At 40.1% G+C, this 23,036-nt stretch overlaps 1 protein-coding gene and 1 long non-coding RNA gene across 3 annotated transcripts in view; one reads left to right on the top strand and one right to left on the bottom strand.

The window, feature by feature from the left end:
- Positions 1-5,129: 5,129 nt before the first annotated feature.
- The window catches only part of IL20RB (interleukin 20 receptor subunit beta), a 37,242-nt gene continuing 19,335 nt past the window's right edge, over positions 5,130-23,036 (top strand). Inside the window, exon 1 of one of the 2 annotated variants that reach the window (XM_081569701.1) lies at positions 5,130-7,101. In XM_081569701.1, the coding sequence (XP_081425827.1) occupies positions 7,029-7,101 (73 nt within the window). In that variant the 5' untranslated portion in view covers positions 5,130-7,028. The remainder of the gene's footprint in view (positions 7,102-23,036) is intronic. The other variant, XR_014076678.1, reaches the window with a different exon arrangement.
- LOC145538156 (uncharacterized) lies at positions 9,257-14,471 on the bottom strand. Its single transcript, XR_014076681.1, has 2 exons — positions 14,384-14,471; positions 9,257-12,457 (listed from the first exon to the last, which is right to left on the bottom strand). It is a non-coding gene; the product is annotated as an uncharacterized LOC145538156 (long non-coding RNA).

Below are 23,036 nucleotides of genomic sequence, written 5' to 3'. Positions count from 1 at the left end.
ATTGGCTTTTAACAAGTTTATATGACTTAACCGTCATCTTCTAAACTCTTACTCCACACCCTAGTTTCTTGCTGTTAAATAACCTAAAACCAGTGACCAAAGAACTGAAATACATTTTTCTTGTTTTCTGTGAAGGGTTCTTTTGATTTGGAAGCACTAATATAGTTTGTTGAGACTTTTAAATGAGAACATAAATTGGGCTTAGGTTGTGAAGAGCAAGAGTTTTTATTATCACTGGCCGTGTTCACAGAGATAAACCACCATGGAGAGGGTGTATGTTGGTTTGAGCGCTTACGTTATCTTGGATACTTCAGAATTGGCCTGATGCCTACAAAGGATTCACACATTTAGTTTACCTAGCAGATTTTTTAAATGTTTCCTCTCAAATTACTTTTGAGAAAGCTGGTCTGTGTATTTTGAAATAATGTTGCAAATTTTATTTGTAGTTACAGAAGACAAAAAGTACTCAATTTCCTCTCCATGTATTACTGTGACTTGTGAACAGGAAAACAAACTTATAAGTAAACAAGAATAGGCATCTAAAGTAGTTTAGATATTGCTTTAAATAGATCTCTAGACTCAGAAAATATATTAAACTCTGTAGAACATTTGAAGGTAGCTTTTGGGAAATTATGGAGACAGATGTATTCCAGAATGAGACTACAGAGTCTGTTAAATACTGGAATGGTTATAAAATTGATGTTTTTTGAGCATTTGTTGAAGAAATTAGTGATCCCTGAATAAATGTCTTTTCTTGGAACAAGTAATGCAATCACACTTTTGCTTGTTTTGATATGTTTTAGACTATAGGTCAGGGGGATGGTGTAGAAGACAAATAATTTCATCAGGGCATATGCTAATCACTTGGTGTCAGGATGAGAAAAATACTTTTTGGACAGTTATATATTTATGTGTATAGTTTTATGTCTGCTTAGGTTTTGGAGATACTTATCCATCAACCAACCATCCAGCCACCTCACCTCAAATAATTTGATTGCGTAGGTGCCAGACCATTCTAACCTAGCAATATGAGAGGGAAGAAAAGGGACACGTTTGTCCAAAAGCTGTACATTTTTCATGATATAAAGCCTAATGGAGAAGTTCTGTGAAGAAAATCAGAGCAAGATGAGAGTGAGAGTGTTGTTAATTTATGTAGGATGGTCAAAGGAGGTCTCATAAAATTGACCTTGAGTGTACTGTGTGCTTCACTTAATCTCTGGTGACTAGCTTTAAACCAGTGAATGAGTGAAAATACAGCAGTCAGAATCATTTGAAAAATTATATTAAGAGCTTCACTGTTACAGAGCATTGTTTCTGGTTTTCAAATTGTAAAATTGAATAAAGTGATATTTGGTTTATTCAGACATGGAACTTTTAACTGCAAAGTTCTATTTTGAATAAGGCCTGATTCTCCATCTTAAAAGGAGTTGTTGAGGAATGTCACATAGAAAAGAATCAGTTACAGCTACAGGAAGGAGGACAGTTTGTTGACAGACTTGAAGGTTTTAATTCACACCCGAAGGAAAGAATTGAGGTTAACATTCCTGATGTTCTGCACTGTGGCCAGACAATAAACCAGGCAGGAAATTGAAAAAGTAAAGTATGTTCAGAGGAGGTTGAAAAGGGGCTGCAAGAATCCTGAAAACGAGAGCTGGAAAGTGTGTCAAAGTTACATCTGGAGCAGACTCAGTGGAAGCAGGAGTAAAAAAAATCTAAGACAAGGCAAATTCTACTGTTTAAATACCTACTGTGTTACTTGCAGAAGAAAAAAAAAATTGAGAAGGGGTTACAATGAAATGTCAGATGTGTTGAAACACAGGACATAGACATATTCCTTTGGTTAAAGGGAAGAGAATTATTTTGTGCTAAGTAGAGCAGGGAAGCATCATTGCAGTTAATTGACCTCATGGTCTGTGCCAGAACACCAGGACCTACCCTGAGTTTGCACAACCTTAAGAGTTAGTGCCTCAAATTTTGTGCCCTTGTGCCTCCCTTGCTTCAGTTTAATCCCAGCCCTTATGGGGCTCAGAGGGCGTAGGAGTTTCTTCCTTGAGCATCAATTTCCTTTTCCCTCCTAACTCTTTTGCCTTTCCATAAAAAAACTATCTCCTTGCTTTTCCTTCCATAATCATTCAAGTGGCAAATAGCGTAATAGGAAAACTAATTCCTGTTTGTAGACTGTACTTATGATAGGAAATAGCTTTGTTCTTCCAGTGGTTCATCTTCAGACATAGATGACTGATCATCTTCAACTCTGGAATACTGTGGGAATTAATCTGAGAAGTCCTGGCAGCACGTTAGAGGATAGTTCGGTTTTGTCAGGTTGCATAGACTAACCAACCAATAGGTCACAACCAACTGATGAGAAGGTATAGAAACGGAAGTTCCTCAAAGTCAGAAGAAAAAGGTATGGTCACAGTCAGGCATGTCCAGGCAAGGGTAGCGGCTAGCAGGTGAGGCATGACCCTCCAGAAATTCTCAACCAGTGGCATGGCCCATGCAGAGGTTGATGGTCTGAGCTCCTTGTTGATTCATGGGCCAGTCCTGAGATGAACTGCCATTCAAAAGCTTGTGACAGCCGGGTAGCGTTACCCTTCAGTGCCCCAGAAGTCTGCTGAGCAGAGTTCAGAGTCTTTGCAGTGGATTGTGAAGGATTGGCAGGCAGTACTGCCTTGTCAACATAGCAGTGGTGGGCAGGGGATCTTGACAGGGACTCATGTACAGATTGAGCTAAATATCTTAAGACCTCAAAGTCTGGTGAACAACTCTCCTTCCCCTACAGCATAACTAAATGAGTCTTGTTCTTTCTCCCATTTTCTGTTTATTTACCTTTTTATCCTTTTCATCCGTTTTCCTTCAACTTTTCCATCCTTGAGCCTTGCCCATGCCATCCTCTCGGTTGGAATGCTTAACTGCAAATGTGTATCTCCTATCCAAATCTAAGTGGGTACATCCTTGAAATGTCATAGTAAGGACTGTCTGTTCTCGAAAGCCCTTGCTAATCTCCTAGATTGTTCACTGTTTTATGTCCCTCATACACATTATGAGCCCTCTTTTGGTGCTAATTGGGAGGCAGTAAGGTGAGTGAAATGAACTTGGAGTTAGGCAGATCTCTGTCAAAATTCCTGTCTCTGTCTAGCTCTGGGGGTCTACAGTAAATTTTCAGATGTGTCCTCATCTGAAAAGTTGGGAATCAAATCTTACCTTGAAAGACTTAAATTGTATATATACTATATATATAAAATGTGGGGATCAAGGAGACGGTGCAGCAAGTGTTCTTGACCATTATGTAGTTAAAAGATACAGCTAATGCTTATTGTGTACTTACTTTGCCAGATCTTGTCCTGAATGTGCTGTCTCATATAATCCTAACAACAGCCCTATGAATTAGGTACTATTACAATTTTTTCCAATTTGCAGAGGAAGACATTAAAACAGATTGCTTTAAAGAGTTGGCTAAAAAAACCACAACTAGTAAATGGCGAAGCCCAAACGCCAACCCAGACAGTCTGGCTCCAGAACCCATGCTTTCAACGACCCTCTTAGTAGATGTCACCAACTGGAAGCCTTTCTTTACTGATCCAGGGTCCAAACTGAAAGATGGGTAGCCTACAAAGGTCCAGCCAGGAAGAGCAAATAATCCCTAATGTATTTATTGTTAATATTATTAATACAACAAATGGTTAATAAGCCATTTGTGAAGACCTATTGTGTTCCTGGCACTGTGCTAATATGCTTTGTCTGCATTCTTTAATTCCCACAACTATTATGCAAGACATTGTTGTTTTATAAAAATGAGGCTTATGGAGTTGCTATCTTCCCCTTCACATCAAGAGAGCACTACTTTTTCCAATCCGCTCCTCAGCCTACAGCGATCTAACTTCTGATCGAAGTTCTCCACTGAAACTCCTCTTACTGAGATTACAAATGACCTTCTAGGTGACATAAATCTTGGAGACGTTTTTTGATGATTAATTCAAGTGACTTTCTTGTGCACTCCCCCTTGGTGACCGCCTCTTCCCTCGTTTCCAGGACCATAGTTTGTTCCAGAACCACCTCTCTGACCTATTTATTCCCCCATATCTTTCTATGCCATTTCTCTTGTGTCAGTTCATTCTTAAATGCCAATCTTCTCCAACAGCATATCCACCCACCTCCTTAATCTACATACCCTCCCTGAATGTTCTCACCATTTCCTAGTCTCAGCTATCACTGAAATGTTGAAGGTAGGGGAAATGATGCCATACCCTGACACTCATAAACTGAGACAAAGATCGTTTACATTTGAAGACTCCCCGAGTCCTTACGAGCACCTCAAGTTCAAGTATATCAAACTGAACACATGCACACTTTTTCTATACCATCCCCAACCCTGACTGCCTTGCTGCCACTCCACCCTCCTTAACATTATTTAGGTTAAGCTGCTGTCACCACCTAGTTACTGAAACCTAGAACCTGAAAATCACGTTTGCCTCCTCCTCCTCCAATCCACTCAATGTCTAGGAGCTGTCAATTCTACCTCCATGTTTTGAATTTATTCGCTTCTCTCTCGAGACATGGGAAAACCTAGTGGAAGCCAACATCTCTCACCTAACTGACCAAAATACCTCCCTCCTCACCTACCAGCCTCCAGTCTGGCTGCTTCCACTATTTTCTCCGCCCTCGTCATAAACTTTCTCAAACTCAAATACAGAGGACGATGTAATCAGATTGGAGCTCTAAACCCCTCCTTTAACCCTCATTGCCTCAGGATGAACTCAATGCTCTTCAACAAGACATTCAAAGCTCTCACAAATTCTGTTTTTGTCTGCCTTTGAGCCCCATTTCTTGCTACTCCAACCTTGTTCTCCAGTTGCACCAAGCTTCTTGTGGTTTCCTAAACACACTGTAGCTGGCTGATTTTTTTTAGCATTTAATACTCAGCCCTAAAGTCACCTCTTCCAGGAAGTCTTCTCTGACCTGCTAGGCTGGGTTAGGTGGTTCTGTTTAATGCTCCTATATTCCTTTGATAACATTTCTGTCACTTCATTTTCAATATTGATTTGTGATTATTCTCATGTCCATTTTCTCCACTAGTTGGGAAGTTTGTGGTTGAGGGCAGGAAACTATTAATTTCCAGTATCTAGCATATGGTAGGAGAAGGCGATGGCACCCCACTCCAGTACTCTTACCTGGAAAATCCCATGGATGGAGGAGCCTGGTAGGCTACAGTCCATGGGGTCGCTGAGTCGGACACAACTGAGCGACTTCACTTTCACTTTCATGCACTGGAGAAGGAAATGGCAACCCACTCCAGTATTCTTGCCTGGAGAATCCCAGGGACGGTGAGCCTGGTGAGCTGCCATCTATGGGGTTTCACAGAGTCTGACATGACTGAAGTGACTTAGCAGCAGCATATAGTAAGCCCTTAGTGAATGGTGGTTGAATGAATAAATAAATAACTTGCCTAAGGTTATATTGCAAATAATTTCTGACACTGTAACTAAAATGTTGCACTCTAAAATTCACGTTCTTTTTACTAATGCGTTTGCACATGTAGAGTGTTTAGAAACTTTAAAAAGCTGACATTTTAAGGGGCCAAACCTTATCATAAGATTTCCTTCCAATTTAAAAAAAAGTGAAAATGTTCAATAATACATTCACATGGTTTAGTAATCAAACAATATAAAAGGATACATAGCACCCACAAGAGTTGAAAGCAGAACCTCAGGATATTTGTACGTCTGTGTTCAGAGCGGCATTATATTCACAGTAACTAAGATGTGGAAGCAACTCAAGTGTCAATGAATGGAGAAGCATAGTGTGGTATATGAAACATTATTCAGTCTTAAAAAGGAAGGGATTCTATAATATACAAAATGGGTGAATCTTGAGGACATTAAGCTGTTATTTGAAATAAGCAAGTCACAGAAAGACAAGTATTGCAGGATTCCACTTTCATGAGGTACTTGGAGTAGTCAAAACCGTGAAGACAGGAAATATAATGGTGATTTCCAGGGGGAGGGGAGAAGGGGGAGTTACTGTTTAATGAGTATAGAGTTTCAGTTTTACAAGATGAAAAGAATTATGGGGACGGATGGTGGTAATGGTTGTATAACAATTTGGATGTATTTAATACCACTGACTGTATATGGAAAAATGGTTAAGATGGTAAATTTTATGTGTATTTTACCACAATAAAAACAGTTTTTAAAATTCCCCAAACAAACAAAAGTTACTGGAAAGAGTGGTTCCCATTTTTCTCCTCCATCTTCCCAATTCCCACTCCCTTTGCCCCAAGATAAACAACCTTGGTAGTTTCTCTGTCTCCTTCCAGGTTTTCTTTTTGCAAATGCAAACAAATATGAAGCTATATATTCTTCATCTCCTGACTTTTAAAAAGATATTTAAAAAAATTTTTTTAAACATCTCTACTTCTTCTGAAGTGGAGATGTAGCAAAAAGTACCCACCTCCAATGAACTCACAAGAGGGAGCCTTGTGAAAGAGAACAGCTATTTGATGAGAGGGTCAGATAATCTTGCCTGGTACTGCCAAGGAGACCTCTACAGGTCTATTCAGGGTCCCCCAGGTTAGAGCCTGTGATCCCGGCAGATTTTTTAATTTTTTAAAAAAAAGATAACAGTAATAATAACTTTATTTACATGCAGGATCTTAGTTCCCCAACTAGGGATCGAATCTGTGCCCCCTGCAGTGGAAGCACAGAGTCCTAACCACTGGACACCAGGGAATTCCCCCCCACCATGATGATTCTTAAGCTTCCCAGGTACCTTTTCTCTGGAACTCTCCTAGGCCACTCCCCCTTGATGCAATATCTAGGTTTGGGCAGAAAGGAGGGTGCTGCACCGCCTGCCTTTTCTGAGCTGTCTGGGCTGGCTCCGCTTTCCAGAACAATTCAGGTTTTACAGCGACTCAGACTCAGCTCCAACATCTGTGTCCTGAAGCAAGGATGGCTGAGATGGAAAGCATGCTTCATTCTGGAAGAAAACATTCCAGGTCAAGCTGAGTCTGCCAAACACCGACCCTCAAAATGATTCTAGAAGAAATCAAGACAAGTCTTATCATGTGGTTTTCCTACGCCTTGATTCCTTGTTTGTTTGTGGGTAAGTATTAATCAAAATACGGCCAATAGTCTGGGATTCAACTATAGGTTAAGAAGCTGAAAAATACTTTCCCAGGGTTTGGGGTTGTAATATATGCATAGATCACCTTGTGTCTGTTTTTAAAAAGGTTTTTCACTTCCTAATCCTCCATTCCCACAAAGAAAAGGCCTGCATTCTATTAAGAAACCTCTCTTAAATTCCACAGAGCCAATCTAGAGAAATAAAGCATCAGAACAAATAGTTTAAAGGTGAGCAGAGATCCATATACATTTTATTATTCATTTCATTATCGAGTTTTAAAAGCCACAACACAGTATTATCTCAGTCTTTCTGTGTGTGCCTCAGAGATGTTCTCTGTAAGGAGAGGTTTAAGTAAAATAAAGATTCTAATAAAACACATGTGAATAAGAAGACATACTTTGCAACCTTAATATTGGGTCCAAGAGTTATGAAAATTGGATCCCTCTCCTGGTCAGGTACTCTGTAACATTTTTGAAAGTATTTGGTTTGGAGCATTTTGCCTGCCAGTTAAGATTACATAATTTTCTCTGCTCCATTTCTGGCTGCTTGCACCTACATGTTTTATTGTTCTGAAATCGCAGCTCTTCTCTTTTGATGTTTCTTCCTGTCAGGTAGCATTTAAGAGAAATTTCTAATTTGAATACATCAAGGTACTAGACACTTTGCACTGTTGATGGGTGTATTGAGTACTTTCTTTTTCATACTTTCTTTTCTTTTTGGGGTAACATTGAGAACTAATCATCCAGTTAGTTTAAATCAGGTAACAAATCAGTGCCAAGGTGATTAGCAAATGTTTGGAGCTGACTTAAACATCAAATTTATGCCTGTGTAGCTCAACAGCCCTTCACAGCTCTGTGTCTCAGCATGTGATATGTAAATTTGCTCTTTGTTTCATGACCCACTGTATTTAGGCCCCAATCTTCTTTCTCACAGCTCCTTGTAAACAAGTATGGGCCACAGGCAGCTGTTGTCTTCACAGTTGGCATGTAACCCCCTCATTTCCTCCTCCTGGACTTTATTATTGTTCTTCTCCACCAGAAGCTCCATCTCTGGTTCCTCACCCCACCTCAAACCCATCGTCCCATCTTCATTCCAGGTGGGACCCTGCTCCTGCAGATCCTTACCAGACCTCTCTCCTTTGACCCTTGACCCCATGTACTCTATATCAGTGGGTTATTTGTGTTTCCTACACTGGCCTGAAGGCAGGGCCTAGGCATCTTTCCTGGTGTCCCCATGGCCCCTAGCATAGGCTAAGTGTGTTGATTGATTGGTTAGTTAGTTGAATGATTGATTGATTAATTGGTGGGACAAACAAGTTGCCAAGAAAATACTCCTCCATTAAGCCAAAGGGAGAAGATGGGGAGGCTGAATGAGAAGGGGAAAAGCCAGCATATTTTTCCTAATTTTTTTTAAACAGGAAATTTATGTTTTTTTGATCCTCTTGACCCATTTATTAATTTGACATTTTCTTCAATGAGGCAGTCCAGCCTTTCAAGGAAAACTCCTATTTTAAACAGATCTGGAGATGAATACTCTTCTGATACCTGTAATCTTGCCCAGAAAAACAAACAAACAAAAACAGCCACCCCCACCCTTGTCTCTCCCTGCCCTCCCACCAAAAAAAACAGTGGTAGAAGCCACAAGGATGTCGAGTGAGAAGGACCTGTGGGTGAGTCTTGAGTTTTATCATTTGTTAGTTCAGTGAATGTATCACATCACTTCAATTTCCTTGTCTGTAAAATGGTCAAAATAGCTGCCTTGTGGTTGGGAGCTGTCAAACGAGATTATGCAAACAAAGGAACTCTGAAGATGTCAAGGTGCCCACCCCATGTTACTTACCATCTGTTGGTTATGCAAATTGGTGGTGGTGTTAGCAAATATTTGCTTTAGCTGAGGTTACTTTTATGCAATTTTGATCATTTCCTCTGAATTGTGTAGAAGCCTGAAATGATTTCAGCAACATCTAAATGAAATAGTTCTTACTCTAGATCCTTGGGACAGATGGATAGAGTTCTTGCTCTCTTTTATAGAATTATTTTGCCTTGCCCTGTCCCTTTCAAGTAATAGTGTGTGATTCAAGAAACTGATGCCCATTACCAATAATAATAGTAATAAAAATAGCAACAACAATGACTATCATGACTGCCATTTATGAGCACACACTGTGTGCTAGATTAGTAAAAACATTCTCTTGACATCTCACATCAGTCCTGCAAGGGAGGTGATATAATCCCCATTTATGCCCTAGGAAACAGACTTAGAGAGGTTCCGTTAGTTACCCAAGTGTATACATCTAGTAAGTTGGAGATCTGGGATTTGATCCTGGTTTGGGTGCCTGCAGAGCCTGTGCCCTTTTAGTTCTCTGCAGAAGAAGCTGACACATAAGCAGGACAGGAAAAGGTTGGCGGGACAAAGCGAAAGTAATAAAGATGTTTCTACCTTCTCTGACACATTTGCCAGAAGGGCTATTGAGGTAAAAGTGACAGAAGAGGATCTGAATAAGGGGAATTGACAGCAGACCCCATGAGGAGAAAGCCAGTATGGAGTCATGCAAGGGAGAAGATGCAAGGTTTTCTGCTGGAGAAATTTGAGGACTTTCTGGTGGGCATAAACCTCAGAAGGACACAAAGGTCTAATGTGAGATAGGAACTGTTGTTCAGTCGATCAGTCATGTCTTCGTGACCCCGTGGACTGCAGAACATCAGGCTTCCGTGTCCTTCACTATTTCCCAGAGTTTTCTCAAACTCATGTCAATTGAGTCAGTGATGCCATCCAACCATCTCATCCTCTGCTGTACCCTTCTCCTCCTGCCTTCAATCTTTCCTAGCATCAGGGTCTTTTCCAGTGAGTTGGCTCTTTGCATCATGTGGCCAAAGTATTGGAGCTTCAGCTTCAGCATCAGTCCTTCCAGTGAATATTCAGTGTTGAATTCAAATCAGACTTGAAATCCTTTAGATTTGACTGGTTTGATCTCCTTGCTGTCCAAGGGACCCTCAAGAGTCTTCTCTAGCACCACAATTCAACAGCATCAATTCTTCAGTGCTCAGCCTTCTTTAAGGTCCAACTCTCACATCCATACATGACTACTGGAAAAACCATAGCTTTGACTATATGGACTTTTATCCACAAGGTAATGATTCTGCTTTTAATATGCTGTCTAGGTTTGTCATAGCTTTTCTTCCAAAGGGCAAGCATCTTTTAATTTCATGGCTGCAGTCACCATCTGCAGTGATTTTGGAGCCCAAGAAAATAAAGTCTGTCACTGTTTCCATTGTTTCCCCATCTATCTGCCGTGAAGTGATTGGACTGGATGCCATGATCTTAGTTTTTTAAATGTTTAGTTTTAAGCCAGCTTTTTCACTCTCCTTTCACCTTCATCAAGAGGCTCTTTAGTTCCTCTTCGCTTTCTGACATTAGGGAGGTATCATCTACATATCTGAGGTTATTGATATTTCTCCCAGCAATTTTGATTCCAGCTTCTGCTTCATCCAGTCCAGCATTTTGCATGATGTACTATGCACATAAGTTAAATAAGCAGGGTGACAATATACAGCCTTGACATACTCCTTTCCCAATTTGGAACCAGTCTGTTGTTCCATGTCCAGTTCTAACTGCTGCTTCTTGTCCTGCATACAGGTTGCACAGGAGACAGATCAGGTGATCTGGTATTCCCATCTCTTGAAGAATTTTCCAGTTTGTTGTGATCCACACAAAGGCTTTAGCGTAGTCAATGAAGCTGAAGTAGATGTTTTTGTGGAATTCTCTTGCTTTTTCTGTGATCCAACAGATGTTGGCAATTTGATCTCTGGTACCTCTGCCTTTTCTAAATCCAATTTGTACATCTGGAAGTTCTCGGTTCACATACTGTAAAGTCTAGCTTGAATGATTTCATTACCTTGCTAGCGTGTGAAATGCATACAATTGTGTGGTAGTTTGAACATTGTTTGGCATTGCCTTTCTTTGGATTGCAATGAAAACTGACCTTTTTCAGTCCTGTAGCCATTGCTGAGTTTTACAAATTTGCTGCCATATTGAGTGCAGCACTTTCACAGCATCATCTTTTAGGCTTTGAAATAACTCAACTGGAACTCCATCACCTCCACTAGATTTGTTTGTAGTGGTGCTTCCTCAGACCCCCTTGACTTCATACTCCAGCATGTCTGGCTCCAAGTGAGTGATCACACCATTGTGGTTATCTGGGTCATTAAGACCTTTTTAGTTAGTTCTTCTGTGTATTCTTGCCACCTCTTCTTAATGTCTTCTGCTTCTGATAGGTCCATACCATTTCTGTCCTTTATTGTGTCCATCTATGCATGAAATATTTCCGTGTTATCTCTAAGTTTCTTGACGAGCTCTCTAGTCTTTCCCATTCTATTGTTTTCCTCTGTTTCTTTTCATTGTTTGCTTTAAAAGGGCTTTCTTATCTCTTCTTGCTATTCTTTGGAAGTCTGCATTCAGATGGGTCTATCTTTCCTTTTCTCCTGTGCTTTTCGCTTCTCTTCTTTTCTCAGCTGTTTGTAAGGCCTCTTCAGACAACCCATTTTGCCTTTTTGTATTTCTTTTTCTTGGGGATGATTTTGATCACCTTCTCCTATACAATGTTACGAACCTCTTACATAATTCTTCAGGCAGTCTCTCTATCAGATCTAATCCCTTGAATCTATTTGTCACTTCCGTGTATAATCATAAGGGATTTCATTTAGGTCCTATCTGAATGGTCTAGTGGTTTTCCCTCTTTCTTCAACTGAAATCTAAATTTTGCAATAAGGAGTTCATGATCTGAACCGCAGTTATTCCCCACTCTTCTTTTCACTGACTGTACAGAGCTTCTCCATCTTTGGCTGCAAAGAATATAATCAATCTGATTTCAGTATTGACCATCTGGTGGTGTTCATGTGTAGTGTCATCTCTTGTGTTGTTGGAGGAGGGTATTTGCTATGACTAGTGTGTTCTCTTGGCAAAACTGTTAGCCTTTGCCCTGCTTCATTTTGTACTCCAAGGCCAAACTTGCCTGTTACTCCAGGTAGCTCTTGACTTCCTACTTTTGCATTCCAGTCCCCTGTGATGAAAAGGACACCTTTTTTTGGTGTTAGTTCTAGAAGGTCTTGTAGGTCATCATGGTACAGTTCAACTTCAGCTTCTTTGGCATTAGTGGTCGGGGCATAGACTTGGATTACTGTGATATTGAATGGTTTGCCTTGGAAATGAGCCGAGATCCTTCTGTCGTTTTTGAGATTGCACCCAAGTACTGCATTTTGGACTCTTTTGTTGGCTATGATGGCTACTCCATTTCTTCTAAGGGATTCTTGTCCACAGTAGTAGATATAGTGGTCATCTGAATTAGATAGGAATCAGAGGAGAAAAAAATTCAGGCTGAGGCCAGTTTCACTGAGCCGAGATTTGGTTCACATGTTTTGTTTCCATTCATTCTAAATTTCTGAGCACCCACTCTGTGCCAGTTTCTGGATTAGGTGCTGATTAAAGATAAGCAAAACAGAGTCTCCTGTCTTTGGGGAACATAAGAGCCTATTGGGAAATACACTCAAGTCTTGGGAGATTTATCATTCATAGTTTTTTTTAAATGAAATATAGTTGATTTATAATTTTGTCATAATTATTCCTGTACAGCACAATGATATAGTTATACATGTATATATGTACATTCTTTTTAAATATTCTTTTCCATTATGGTTTATCACAGAATATTAAATATAGTTTGCTGTGCTATACAGTAGGGCCTTGTTGCTTATCCATTCTATCTATAAAACCTTACATCTTTTTTTTAAAATTAGTTTATTTATCTGTTTTTTAACTTTACAATATTGTATTGGTTTTGCCATACACTGACATGAATCCACCATGGGTGTACATGTTTTCCCCTTCCAGAATCCCCCTCCCACCTCCCTCCCCATCCCATCCCTCTGGGTCATCCTGGTGCACCAGCCCCGAGCACCCTGTATCATGCATCGAAAAACAAAAAACAAACAAACAAACAAAAACCTTACATCTGCTAACCCCAGACTCCTACTCCACCCCTTCCCCCATCCCCTCCCCCTTAGCAACCACCATTCTGTTCTATGTCCGTGATTCTGTTTCTGTTTCATAGACAGGTTCTTTTGTGTCGTATTTTAGATTCCATGTAAAAGTGATATCATTTATCATTCATAGTTTTAACTATCTTTCAGGCACCAGAAATAAGGTCTAGGTCAGTGGTTCTCAATCTCAAGTACACGTTGGAATCACCTGGAGAGCTTTTAAAAATACAAATGCCAGGATTTCACAGCCAGAAATCTGACTTAATTAATCTAGGGTGCCGCCTTGGCTCTGGGATTTTTAAAAGCTTCCTGGGTCAGACTCCTTAGAGAAGGGATTTATTCCGTAACTGGGAAGAGAAAATACAAGTTTGGAGCATCTTGTGTTAACGAAGGAAGCACTCAAAAAAGGATGGGGGCCAAGATACTGCAAGTATCCTGGATTGGAACCTGGGATGGAAAAAGGGTATCAATGGAAAATTTGGCAAAATCCAAGTAAAGTTTGGAGTTTCATTAAAAGTAACGTACCAATGTTAGTTTCTTAGTCTTGACAAGTATGTCATGACTATATTAGATGTTAGCATCAGGGGAAGCTGAGAGAAGGCTTTACAAGAACTCTGTACTTACTGTCTGTACTTTTTCATATAAATCTAAAATTATTCTAAAAATTAAAAGTCTTAATGAAAATAACATGAAAAAAGAGAATGAGAGATGAAAATAAGTCAAAAGCACACAAAATCCAAAATAGTTCCCAATAACCAAAGATGGAACAATTTGAATAACAATAAATATTGATAGAATAAAATAAATTTCTATGAGTCCACAGTTATATATTACAAATCTCCATAAATGGTAGAGCTGGAAGAGCTCTTCCTTACAAAATTCCAGTTAACACATACAAAACCACTACTAGAATATCATAGCTATGATTGTTGCAAGTAACATCCACCAATAAATACAAAAATTAATGGATGAAAATTTGAGGAGAAAGAATATTTCAGTATCACAGTATTTCCCCTAAATTATTTATTAATTATAAAGGGGAAAATGGTAATTTTATAGTTAAGACACAGCCTTAACCAAGTGGTCAAGGGTAACTCCACCAGTCATAAGACATGTTAACATCATACACTCCCTGTGAGTACATGGCAAAAACATACAACCTTAATCAAATCATGAAAAAATGTCAGACAAACCCAAACTGAGGAATATCGTACAACACAACTGACCTGTACCTGTCAAAAATGTCAAGGAAAGACTGAGGACAGACTGGAGAAGACTAAGTAGCTATGACAACGAAATGTAGGATCCTGGATTGGTTCCTGAAAAAAGAAAACAGGATGGAAGGAAGGAGGGGAGAGAGGAAGGAAGGGAGGAAGAGAGAAAGAAAGAAAGAGATTTAGGGGAAATTTTGGTGAAATTCGGATACAGACTGAGGCTTCATTATGGATATTGGGCCAATGTTAATATCTTCCTTTTCATATTTGTTCTCTGGTTATGTACATGTGGAAGGCTGACTGAAGGGTATATGGGAGCTCTCTGTACTATTTTGCAGCTCTTCTGTAAGTCTGAAATTACTTCAAAATAAAACTTAAAAAAAAAAAAGCCTCTTCCCCAGTGATTCTAATGGGCAGCCAAGATTGAGAACGGTTAGTTTAACCTCTATACACCAGTGCTTCTCAAAATTTAATGTTTATGAATTACCTGTGGGGTCTTCTTAAAATGCAGATTCTGGTTCAGTAGGGCATAGGTTGCAGGCTTTTGTGCTGCTGCTGATCCAGACCATACTTCAAGATCCTGAAACAATAGACCACTTTCCTGAGGCATGAACTGGTTTGCATAACCTTTTGAAGCTGGGATGTGGGCACTAGTTACTAGGCAGCAAGTGATGCCAGCAACTTGTTTAGCAGCCAGGTCCTAGCTCAGGCTTGCTCTTTTGTTCAGATTATTCTCTTGAAATAATCTACTATGATTGAGAGACATGTCATGTCAGTTTGTAGTACCAGTATCCCCTAAAGTTCAAGCCCCTTGTAGTGGTGGTCAAAATGATGGTCCCCCAATGATGTCCACATTCTTTTTTCAAAAAACATTTATTTGACTGTGAGGCTTGTGGGTTCTTAGTTCCATGACCAGGGATTGAACCCCTACCCTCTGCATTGGGAGCACGGAGTCTTAACCATTGGACCACCAGGGGAATTCAAGATGTCTACACTCTAATTCCTGGAAACCATGGATATGTTACCTCCTGTGGAAAAAGGGATTTTAAAGATTCGATTAATGTTATGGGATTTTGAGATTAGGAGATTATCCTGGATTATTGGATGGGCCCAATCTAATCACATGAGTCCTTCAAAGCTGAGAAGCTTTACTGGATGCAGCGAGAGAGGGATGGGAGGACAGAAAAAGAGGCAGGAAAAATTTGAAACATGAAAGGGACTTAACCAGCCATTGTTGGCTTTGAAGATGGAGGAGAGAGGGGCCTTGTCCCAGCAACTGGAAATGGCAAGAAAACAGTCTTCCCTGGAGCCTGCTCTTCTGCCAATGCCTTGAGTTTAGCTCAGTTAGACCTGATTCAGATTCCTGACCTATGGAACTGGAAAATAATAAATCTTGTGTTGTTTTAAGATACTGCCTTTGTGGGAATTTATTACAGTGCAATAGAAAATGAACAGGCCACAAGAAAATGAGATCAGCTTTGTGAATGCAGCTGTGTGCAAAAAATGTTGCTTAGCTAGTTTTGCCACACTGAGCACCAAAATCTTAATGGTCAGGTCACAGTCACCCAACTCAAGTCTTTGTTGGAAACACCATCCAAGAGGCTCCACCCTGTGGGCCTTCTTGAGATACTGAGTCAGACAGCTAGAAGAGAGTAATTCTCTATAGTGACAAGAGCATAATTATTCAGAGGAACCAAATGATCATACAGAAGATATTCCAACATCTCACTCCAGCTCCGGTGAGAATTCTCATCCAGTGTGGCTGAGGAAAAAACTCTTCCCCATTTTGCACCCTCCTCCCTGTGGCTAATGTGTCTTTCCCATTCACACTACAGGCTTACTCTCCCCTCTTCTCCCTTGACTATATTCTTTCTTTTTTTTTTTAGTATTTTTTTAAAGTCTTTATTGAATTCATTACAATATTGCTTTTGTCTTACATTTTGTGTTTTTTGGCTGTGAGAGCTGTGGGATGTTAGCTCCCTGCACCCCTTGCACTGGACAGTGAAGTCTTAACCACTGGATCACCAGGAAAGTCCCTTAACTGTATTCTTTGTTTTTGTATTTGCTTATTTACATCAGGGAGAGTGTCTATTAACTGGCTTCCTCAGAGATTTGACTTCAATACATATTACTCCTGGCTGTTAGATGACATTTCTTGTTAATGAGATTGCTGGGAGGATGACAAAGTTTTTTCCTCCATTGAGTTGATTTCTAAGGACCACCATGTGCCTTCTCAAACAATTGGAGGGGATTTTAAAACCTTTCATAGTGAAAGGAGTCACTCTTAGAGATGAGCTGAAACTAGAGTTCCCTATTTAGTATCCTAGCATAAAATGGATCCTTCCTCATGTTGTGCCACCTTAGTTTATTTTTTTTTAATTAAAAATTTTGGCTGCACGGCATGTGGGATCTTTGCCCAGACCAGGGACTGAACCCGTGCCCCCTGCCTTGGAAGGCAGATTCTTAACCACTGGACCATCAGGGAAGTCCTCTGCTATACTTTCTATGTAACCCAATTAAACATACCCTGGCATCAGTAGTTCACTGGCATTACTGATTTTCCATCTCATTCCCAGTGTGTGTGTGTGCTACATAAACTACAGTGAAACAAAGATAGAATTTGGAATATACTATACAAGTGGCATAAAGGTATTGAAGATGTTGCTTATAGAGCTCAGAAAGAAGCAGTAATTTTCATTTTAATATAGGAATGAGACAGTATTCTGCCCATAGTGGAGTTAGATTTGGAACTTCACAGCTAGATTAGACAGTTACACAAGTGTAAACTGTTACATAGCATAATGGAGTAACCTAAAAGTTGGGACATCTTTTGCTGTTGTCCTGCCTGTGTGCCCTTCATGAAGAAAGACATACCCAGAAATTCAACCTCAGAGTGTCTTCCTTAAAGCCTTGGTGAGTGCCCTAATCATTGGGACAGCTAATCATTACGTCTCCCTCCCTAAACAGGTCTCCCTCGCTGATTTAATTGACTGCACTTAATTCTACAACTTCTTTCCTAGATGCGTTTCATCCTGTTTGAGTTTATCCTATCGTGGTCTTTTAAAATGTATCCTGTCATTCAGATAATCAGAATTAATGTTAATTTTTTATGTGTGATGACACTGTATTTTTTAACTGAAATTTTGTTGTAATTCTAGATTTTTATGCAGTTATAAGAAATAAGTGGGCTTTCCTGGTGGCTCAGATGGTGAAGAATCTGCCTATAATGCAGGAGACCCTGGTTTAATCCTTGGGTCAGGAAGATTCCCTGGAGTAGGAAATGGCAACCCAATTCAGTATTCTTGCCTGGAGAATCCCATGGACAAAGGAGCCTGTGGGCTACAGGCCATGGGGTCACAGAGAATTGGACACGACTGAGCAACTAACACTTTCACACTTTTCATAAGATATAACACAGAGGGACTTCCTCGGTGGTCCAGTGGCTAAGACTCCACCCCCACAATGCAGGGGGCCCTGGGTTTGATCCCTAGTCAGGGAACTAGATCTCACATGCCACAACTAAGAGTTTGCATGCCACAACTAAAAAAAAAAACCCTGCATGCTGCAACTAAAAAAGATCCCTCATGCCCAACTAAGACTTGGTGTAGCCAAATAAATTTTAAAAAAAGAAATAATACAGAATACCCAGTTTCCCCAATGGTATTTTGCAAACAATAGTATAATACTACAACTAGGATATTGAAATCCTAGGTATTGACAAAATCCACACATCTTGTTCAGATTTCCCCAGCTTTACTTGCATTTGTTTGAGAATGTGTGTGTGTGTGTGTGTGTGTGAAGGTTTGTATATTTATCACCACAGTCAAGATACTGAACATTTCCAATATCACAATGATATGTTTTGTTGCCTTTTTATAACCTCACCCATCTCTCACTACTATGCCTTTCCCCACTCTTCCTAACTCCTGGCAACCATTAATCTGTCAAAATCTAAAATTTTGTCATTTGAAAATATTATAAAAATTGAATTATACAGTGTGTAACTTTGAGGGGTTTGGCTTCTTTCAGTTGGTGTAATTCCCTGGAGATTCATCCAGATTGTTTTGTGTAGTTTGTGCCTTTTTATTGGATATACCATATTTGTTTAACCATTCACCTGTGGGCATCTGGGCTGATTCCAGTTTGTTTATGGACATTTGTTGTGCAGACTTTGTGTGATATAAATTTTCCTCACCTTGGGATAAATGCCCAAGAGTCCACTTGCTGGGTTGTGTAGTAATTTACAAGTTTAGTTCTGCAAGAAACTGCTGAACTATCCTCTAGTGTGGTAGTACCACTTTATGTTCCCACCTAGTGATATATGAGGGATCCACTTTCTCTGCATCCTCATCAGAGTTTGGTTTTGTCACTTTAAGAATTTTTAGTCATTCTGATAGCTGCAAGGCACTCTCTCATGGAAGTTTTAATTTGCATTTCCCTAATAGGGAAATGATATTGAACATATTTTCATGTGCTTATTTGTCATCTGTGTGTGCTTTTTTGGTGAAATGACTCTTCAGGTCTTTTACTCATTTTCTAATTGAATTGCTTGCTTTTTTACTGTTGGGTTTTGAGTATTCTTTATATATATGTTCTAGATATAAATCCTTTGTGAAATATATTGTTTGCAAATATTTTCTCCTAGTCTGTATCTTGTCTTTTCATCCTCTTAACAGGGTCTTTGTAGTGCAAGAGATTTTAATTTTGATGATGCCTGTTTATAAATTTTTCCTTTTATGGATCATGCTTTGGGTGTCGAGTGTAAGAAATCTTTGTCTGGCCCTGAAGATTTTCTCCTATGTTTTTTCCTAAAAGTTTTAGACTTTCACATTTTACATCAAGTCCACAGTCTACTTTGAGTTAATTTTTGCTAACGTGAGATGTAGGTTGAGGTTTTTTGTTTGCCTGCAAATATACAATTGCTCTAAAATTGTTTGTTGAAAAGGCTATCCTTCCTTCAGTGAATTGCTTTTGTACCTTTGCCCAAAATCAGCTGAGCATATTTGTGTGGGTCTATTTCTGGGATGTTTATATTGTTTCATCAATCTACATGTCTATTTCTTTGTCAATACCACACAGTCTTAATTATTGTAAGTTTTAAAATTGGATAGATTGAGTTCTCTTACCTTTTGCTTTTTCAAAATTGTTTTATTCTTGTTCCTTTGCCTTTTCTCATAAATTTTAGAAAAAGCTTGCCTATCTCCACAAAAAACCTTGCTGGGTTTTTGATAGGAATCCTGTGAAACGTATATACATCAGTTTGGGGAGAATTACCATTTTAACTGTGTTGAGTTGCCTAATCCATGAGCACAGTATGCCTCTCCATCTATTTAGGTTTTCTTTGAAATTTTTTCACTGGCATTGTGGTGTTTTCCCCACAGAAATTTTAGGTATGTTTTGTTGTATTTACACCTGAGTTTTTCTTTTGGAGAGGGGCAATGATTGCAAATAATATTTTAAGTTTCTGCATATAAGTGTTCATTGCTAGTATTTAGAGATACAACTAATTTTTTTATGTTTATCTTGTATCCTATGAACTTGCCAAACTCAATATTGGTTTTTAGAGGCTTTTTTGGTAGATTCTGTGGGATTTCCTACATAGCCTAACATGTCACCTGGAAATAAAGAGAGATTTATCACTTATTTTCCAAGCTATAATGTCTTTTACTTCCTTTGTTTGCCTTATTACAGTTTCTAGAACTTCTAGTACAATGTCAAATAAAAGTGATAAGTGTGGGCATCTTTGCCTCATTCTTGATATAGGGAAAAAGCATCCAGTCTTTCACCATTGAACAAGATGTTAGCTGTAGGTTGTTTTTTTTTTTTTTTGGCTATGCTGGGTCTTCATTGATTTGCATGGGCTTTCTTAGGTGCAGTGATCAGGGGCTGCTCTTCATTGCAGTGCTTCTCACTGCAGTGGCTTCTCTTATCGTGGGGCACAGGTTCTAGGTGCACAGATGTCAGTAGTTGTGGCTGGCAGGCTCTAGAACTTGGGCTCGGTAGTTGTGCTGTATGGGCTTACTTGTTCCAGGGCATGTGGGATCTTCCCAGATCAGGGATCAAACCTGTGTCTTCTGCATTGGCAGGCAGATTTTTTTCCACTGCGCCACCAGGAAAGTCCAGCTGTAGGTTTTTTATAGATGATCATTATCAAATTGAGATAATTCCTGTTGTTCATAATTCAAAGAAACAGTTTCTTTTTTTCATTTTGTTTCAAAATTATGAACGGCTGTTGAATTTTGTAAATGCTTTCTTGGTGTCAATGGAAACAATTATATGATTTTTCTTCTTTATCTTGTTGATGTGGTGGATTACATTAATTGATTTTCAAATACTGAAGCACCCTTGCATACCTGGAATAATTCCCACTTGATCAGGGTGTATAGCCTTATACAACACCGAATTTGGATTGTATTTGTTGAAGATTTTTGCATCTAAGTGCCTGACATAGATTGATCTGTAGTCTTTTGCTTTTTAAAAAATATACATAATCTTTGATTTTGGTATCAGGGTAATACTGACCCCATGAAGTAAGGTTTTTCCTCTTTCATTTCTGGAAGATATTGTATAAAATTAGTACTACTTTCTCTTTAACTATTTCATAGTTTTTGTTGTTGTTCAGTTGATAAGTAGTATCTGACTGTTTGTGACCACATGGATTGCAGCATGCGAGGCTTCCCTGTCCTTCACTATCCCCTGGAGTTTGCTCAAATTCACATCCATTGAGCCGATGATGCCATCCAACCATCTTATCTTCTGTTCCCCCCTTCTCCTCATGCCTTCAATCTTTCCCAGCATCAGACACTTTTCCAGTGAGTCAGCTCCTCACATCAGGTGGCCAAAGTACTGGAGCTTCAACTTCACCATCAGTCCTTCCAATGAATATTCAGGGTTGATTTTCTCTAGGATTGACTGGTTTGATCTCCTTGCTGTCCAAGGGACTGTCAAGAGTCTTCTCCAGCACCACAGTTTGAAACCATCAATTCTTCAGTGCTCAGCTTTCTTTATGGTCCAGCTCTCATATCTCACATTCATATTCTCCAGTATAGTTATCTGGGCCTGGAGATTTCATTTTTGAGAATTTTAGAATTATGAATTTGAGCTTTATGTTTATAGTTTTAAAATCCCCACATATCTGACTAGAGAAATGTTTTGTCTACTTCACCAGAGGAAGCATGTCAGAGGGGACAACGCCCCGCTCTCCTGTGCTATCTTACTGCAGCTGACTCTTTTCCCTTTCTTCCCTTGGGTGACGACAAGTATAAGGGTGGGGAGGGCAGGAAGCCTCCCTTGAGGGCACCCCAGGTGTTTCCTCACAGGCCAGGCCCTGGATGCTGAGAGTGAGATTGGGCTGCATCACCAGAGTCCTACATTAGTGCCCACAAGGGCATTAAGTGGGAGGTTCCCGGCAGCCCCCATCCCCTCATGGTTACAGGACTTGATAATGAACAGCAGGTGCCAATTTGGAGACAGACACAGAGATGGAAAGTCCCAGGCGAGGGTCCCAGCCTCATACACACTGTGCTGTTGATGTTATCACTGCAACTGTAACAGCAAAAGGAGGCAGGTGTTAGGGATTAAAGGAGTGTGTAAAAGTCAGAGGGGAAGACCACAGTAGAAGATCCAGACTGGGGCTGCAAAGTCCTTATAAAGGATCAGCTTCACAGACCTCTTTGAGTCTGTGTGCAAGCTGTAGACCCACTGTGTGCACACTCTAGGCACACAGCTGTGTGAGCAGATGCTTGAGTCTCGTCTGGCTCAGAGAACTGCAGGCTGTCTGGGGCGGAGTCTCCTAACTGGCTTGGTGCCCTTCTGTACTGGACTCCTTCCATGGCAGACCTGAGCCTGCACTTCCCAAACAGCAGCTTTGCCCTGTTTGGCCATTTTGGGGACACAAAGGAATTGCTTTAGTACCTGAGGATGGCAGTAGCAAGAGAGGGTGGTGATGAGAAGCTGGCAGGAGCCGATATGGTTTTGCCATGTAGAGGTGGGGAGTTCAGGTTTACGTAACATGTTTACAGACACAAAGTCAGTGGCAAAGTCCAAACAAAGTCCAGGCCTGCATCGAGGCCGATGTGACACAAAGGTTGTATATAATGTGCTTCAGTTTTCTCACTTGTACAAGCAGAGAAACCGATGGTCCTTACATCCCAGTATGGTCATGAGAATTAAATGAGATAATCATGTGATAACTGAGCACACGGCATAGATAGAGCTTGGTAAGTGCTCAGTAATATTGCTGTTGTTCAGTCACCCAGTCACGTCCGACTCTTTGCAACCCCATGGACTGCAGCACGCCAGGCCTCCCTGTCCCTCACCATCTCCCGAAGTTTGCCCAAGTTCATGTCCATTGCATCGGTGATGCCATCCAGCCTTCTCATCTTCTGATGCCCTCTTCTCCTGCCTTCAATCTTTCCCAGCATCAGGGACCTTTCCAATGAGATGGCATCAGGTGACCAAAAATATTAACCATTATTAATGTGAATAATATTAGCTATTATTATTCATATTAATTGAGTTTTCCAGATGGCTCAGTGGTAAAGATTCAGCCTGCAATGCAGGAGATTCAGGAGATGTGGGTTTGATCCTTGGGTCAGGAAGATCCCCATGGAGGAGGGCATGGCAACCCACTCCAGTATTCGTGCCTGGAAAATCTCATGGGCAG

This window comes from Giraffa tippelskirchi, chromosome 2 (assembly GCF_054371585.1).
Source record: "Giraffa tippelskirchi isolate mGirTip1 chromosome 2, T2T-mGirTip1v1.2.pri, whole genome shotgun sequence".
NCBI classification, from domain to species: Eukaryota; Metazoa; Chordata; class Mammalia; order Artiodactyla; family Giraffidae; genus Giraffa; species Giraffa tippelskirchi.
Note: the sequence above shows the minus strand (reverse complement) of the source record. Positions and strands in the feature narration are given on the sequence as shown.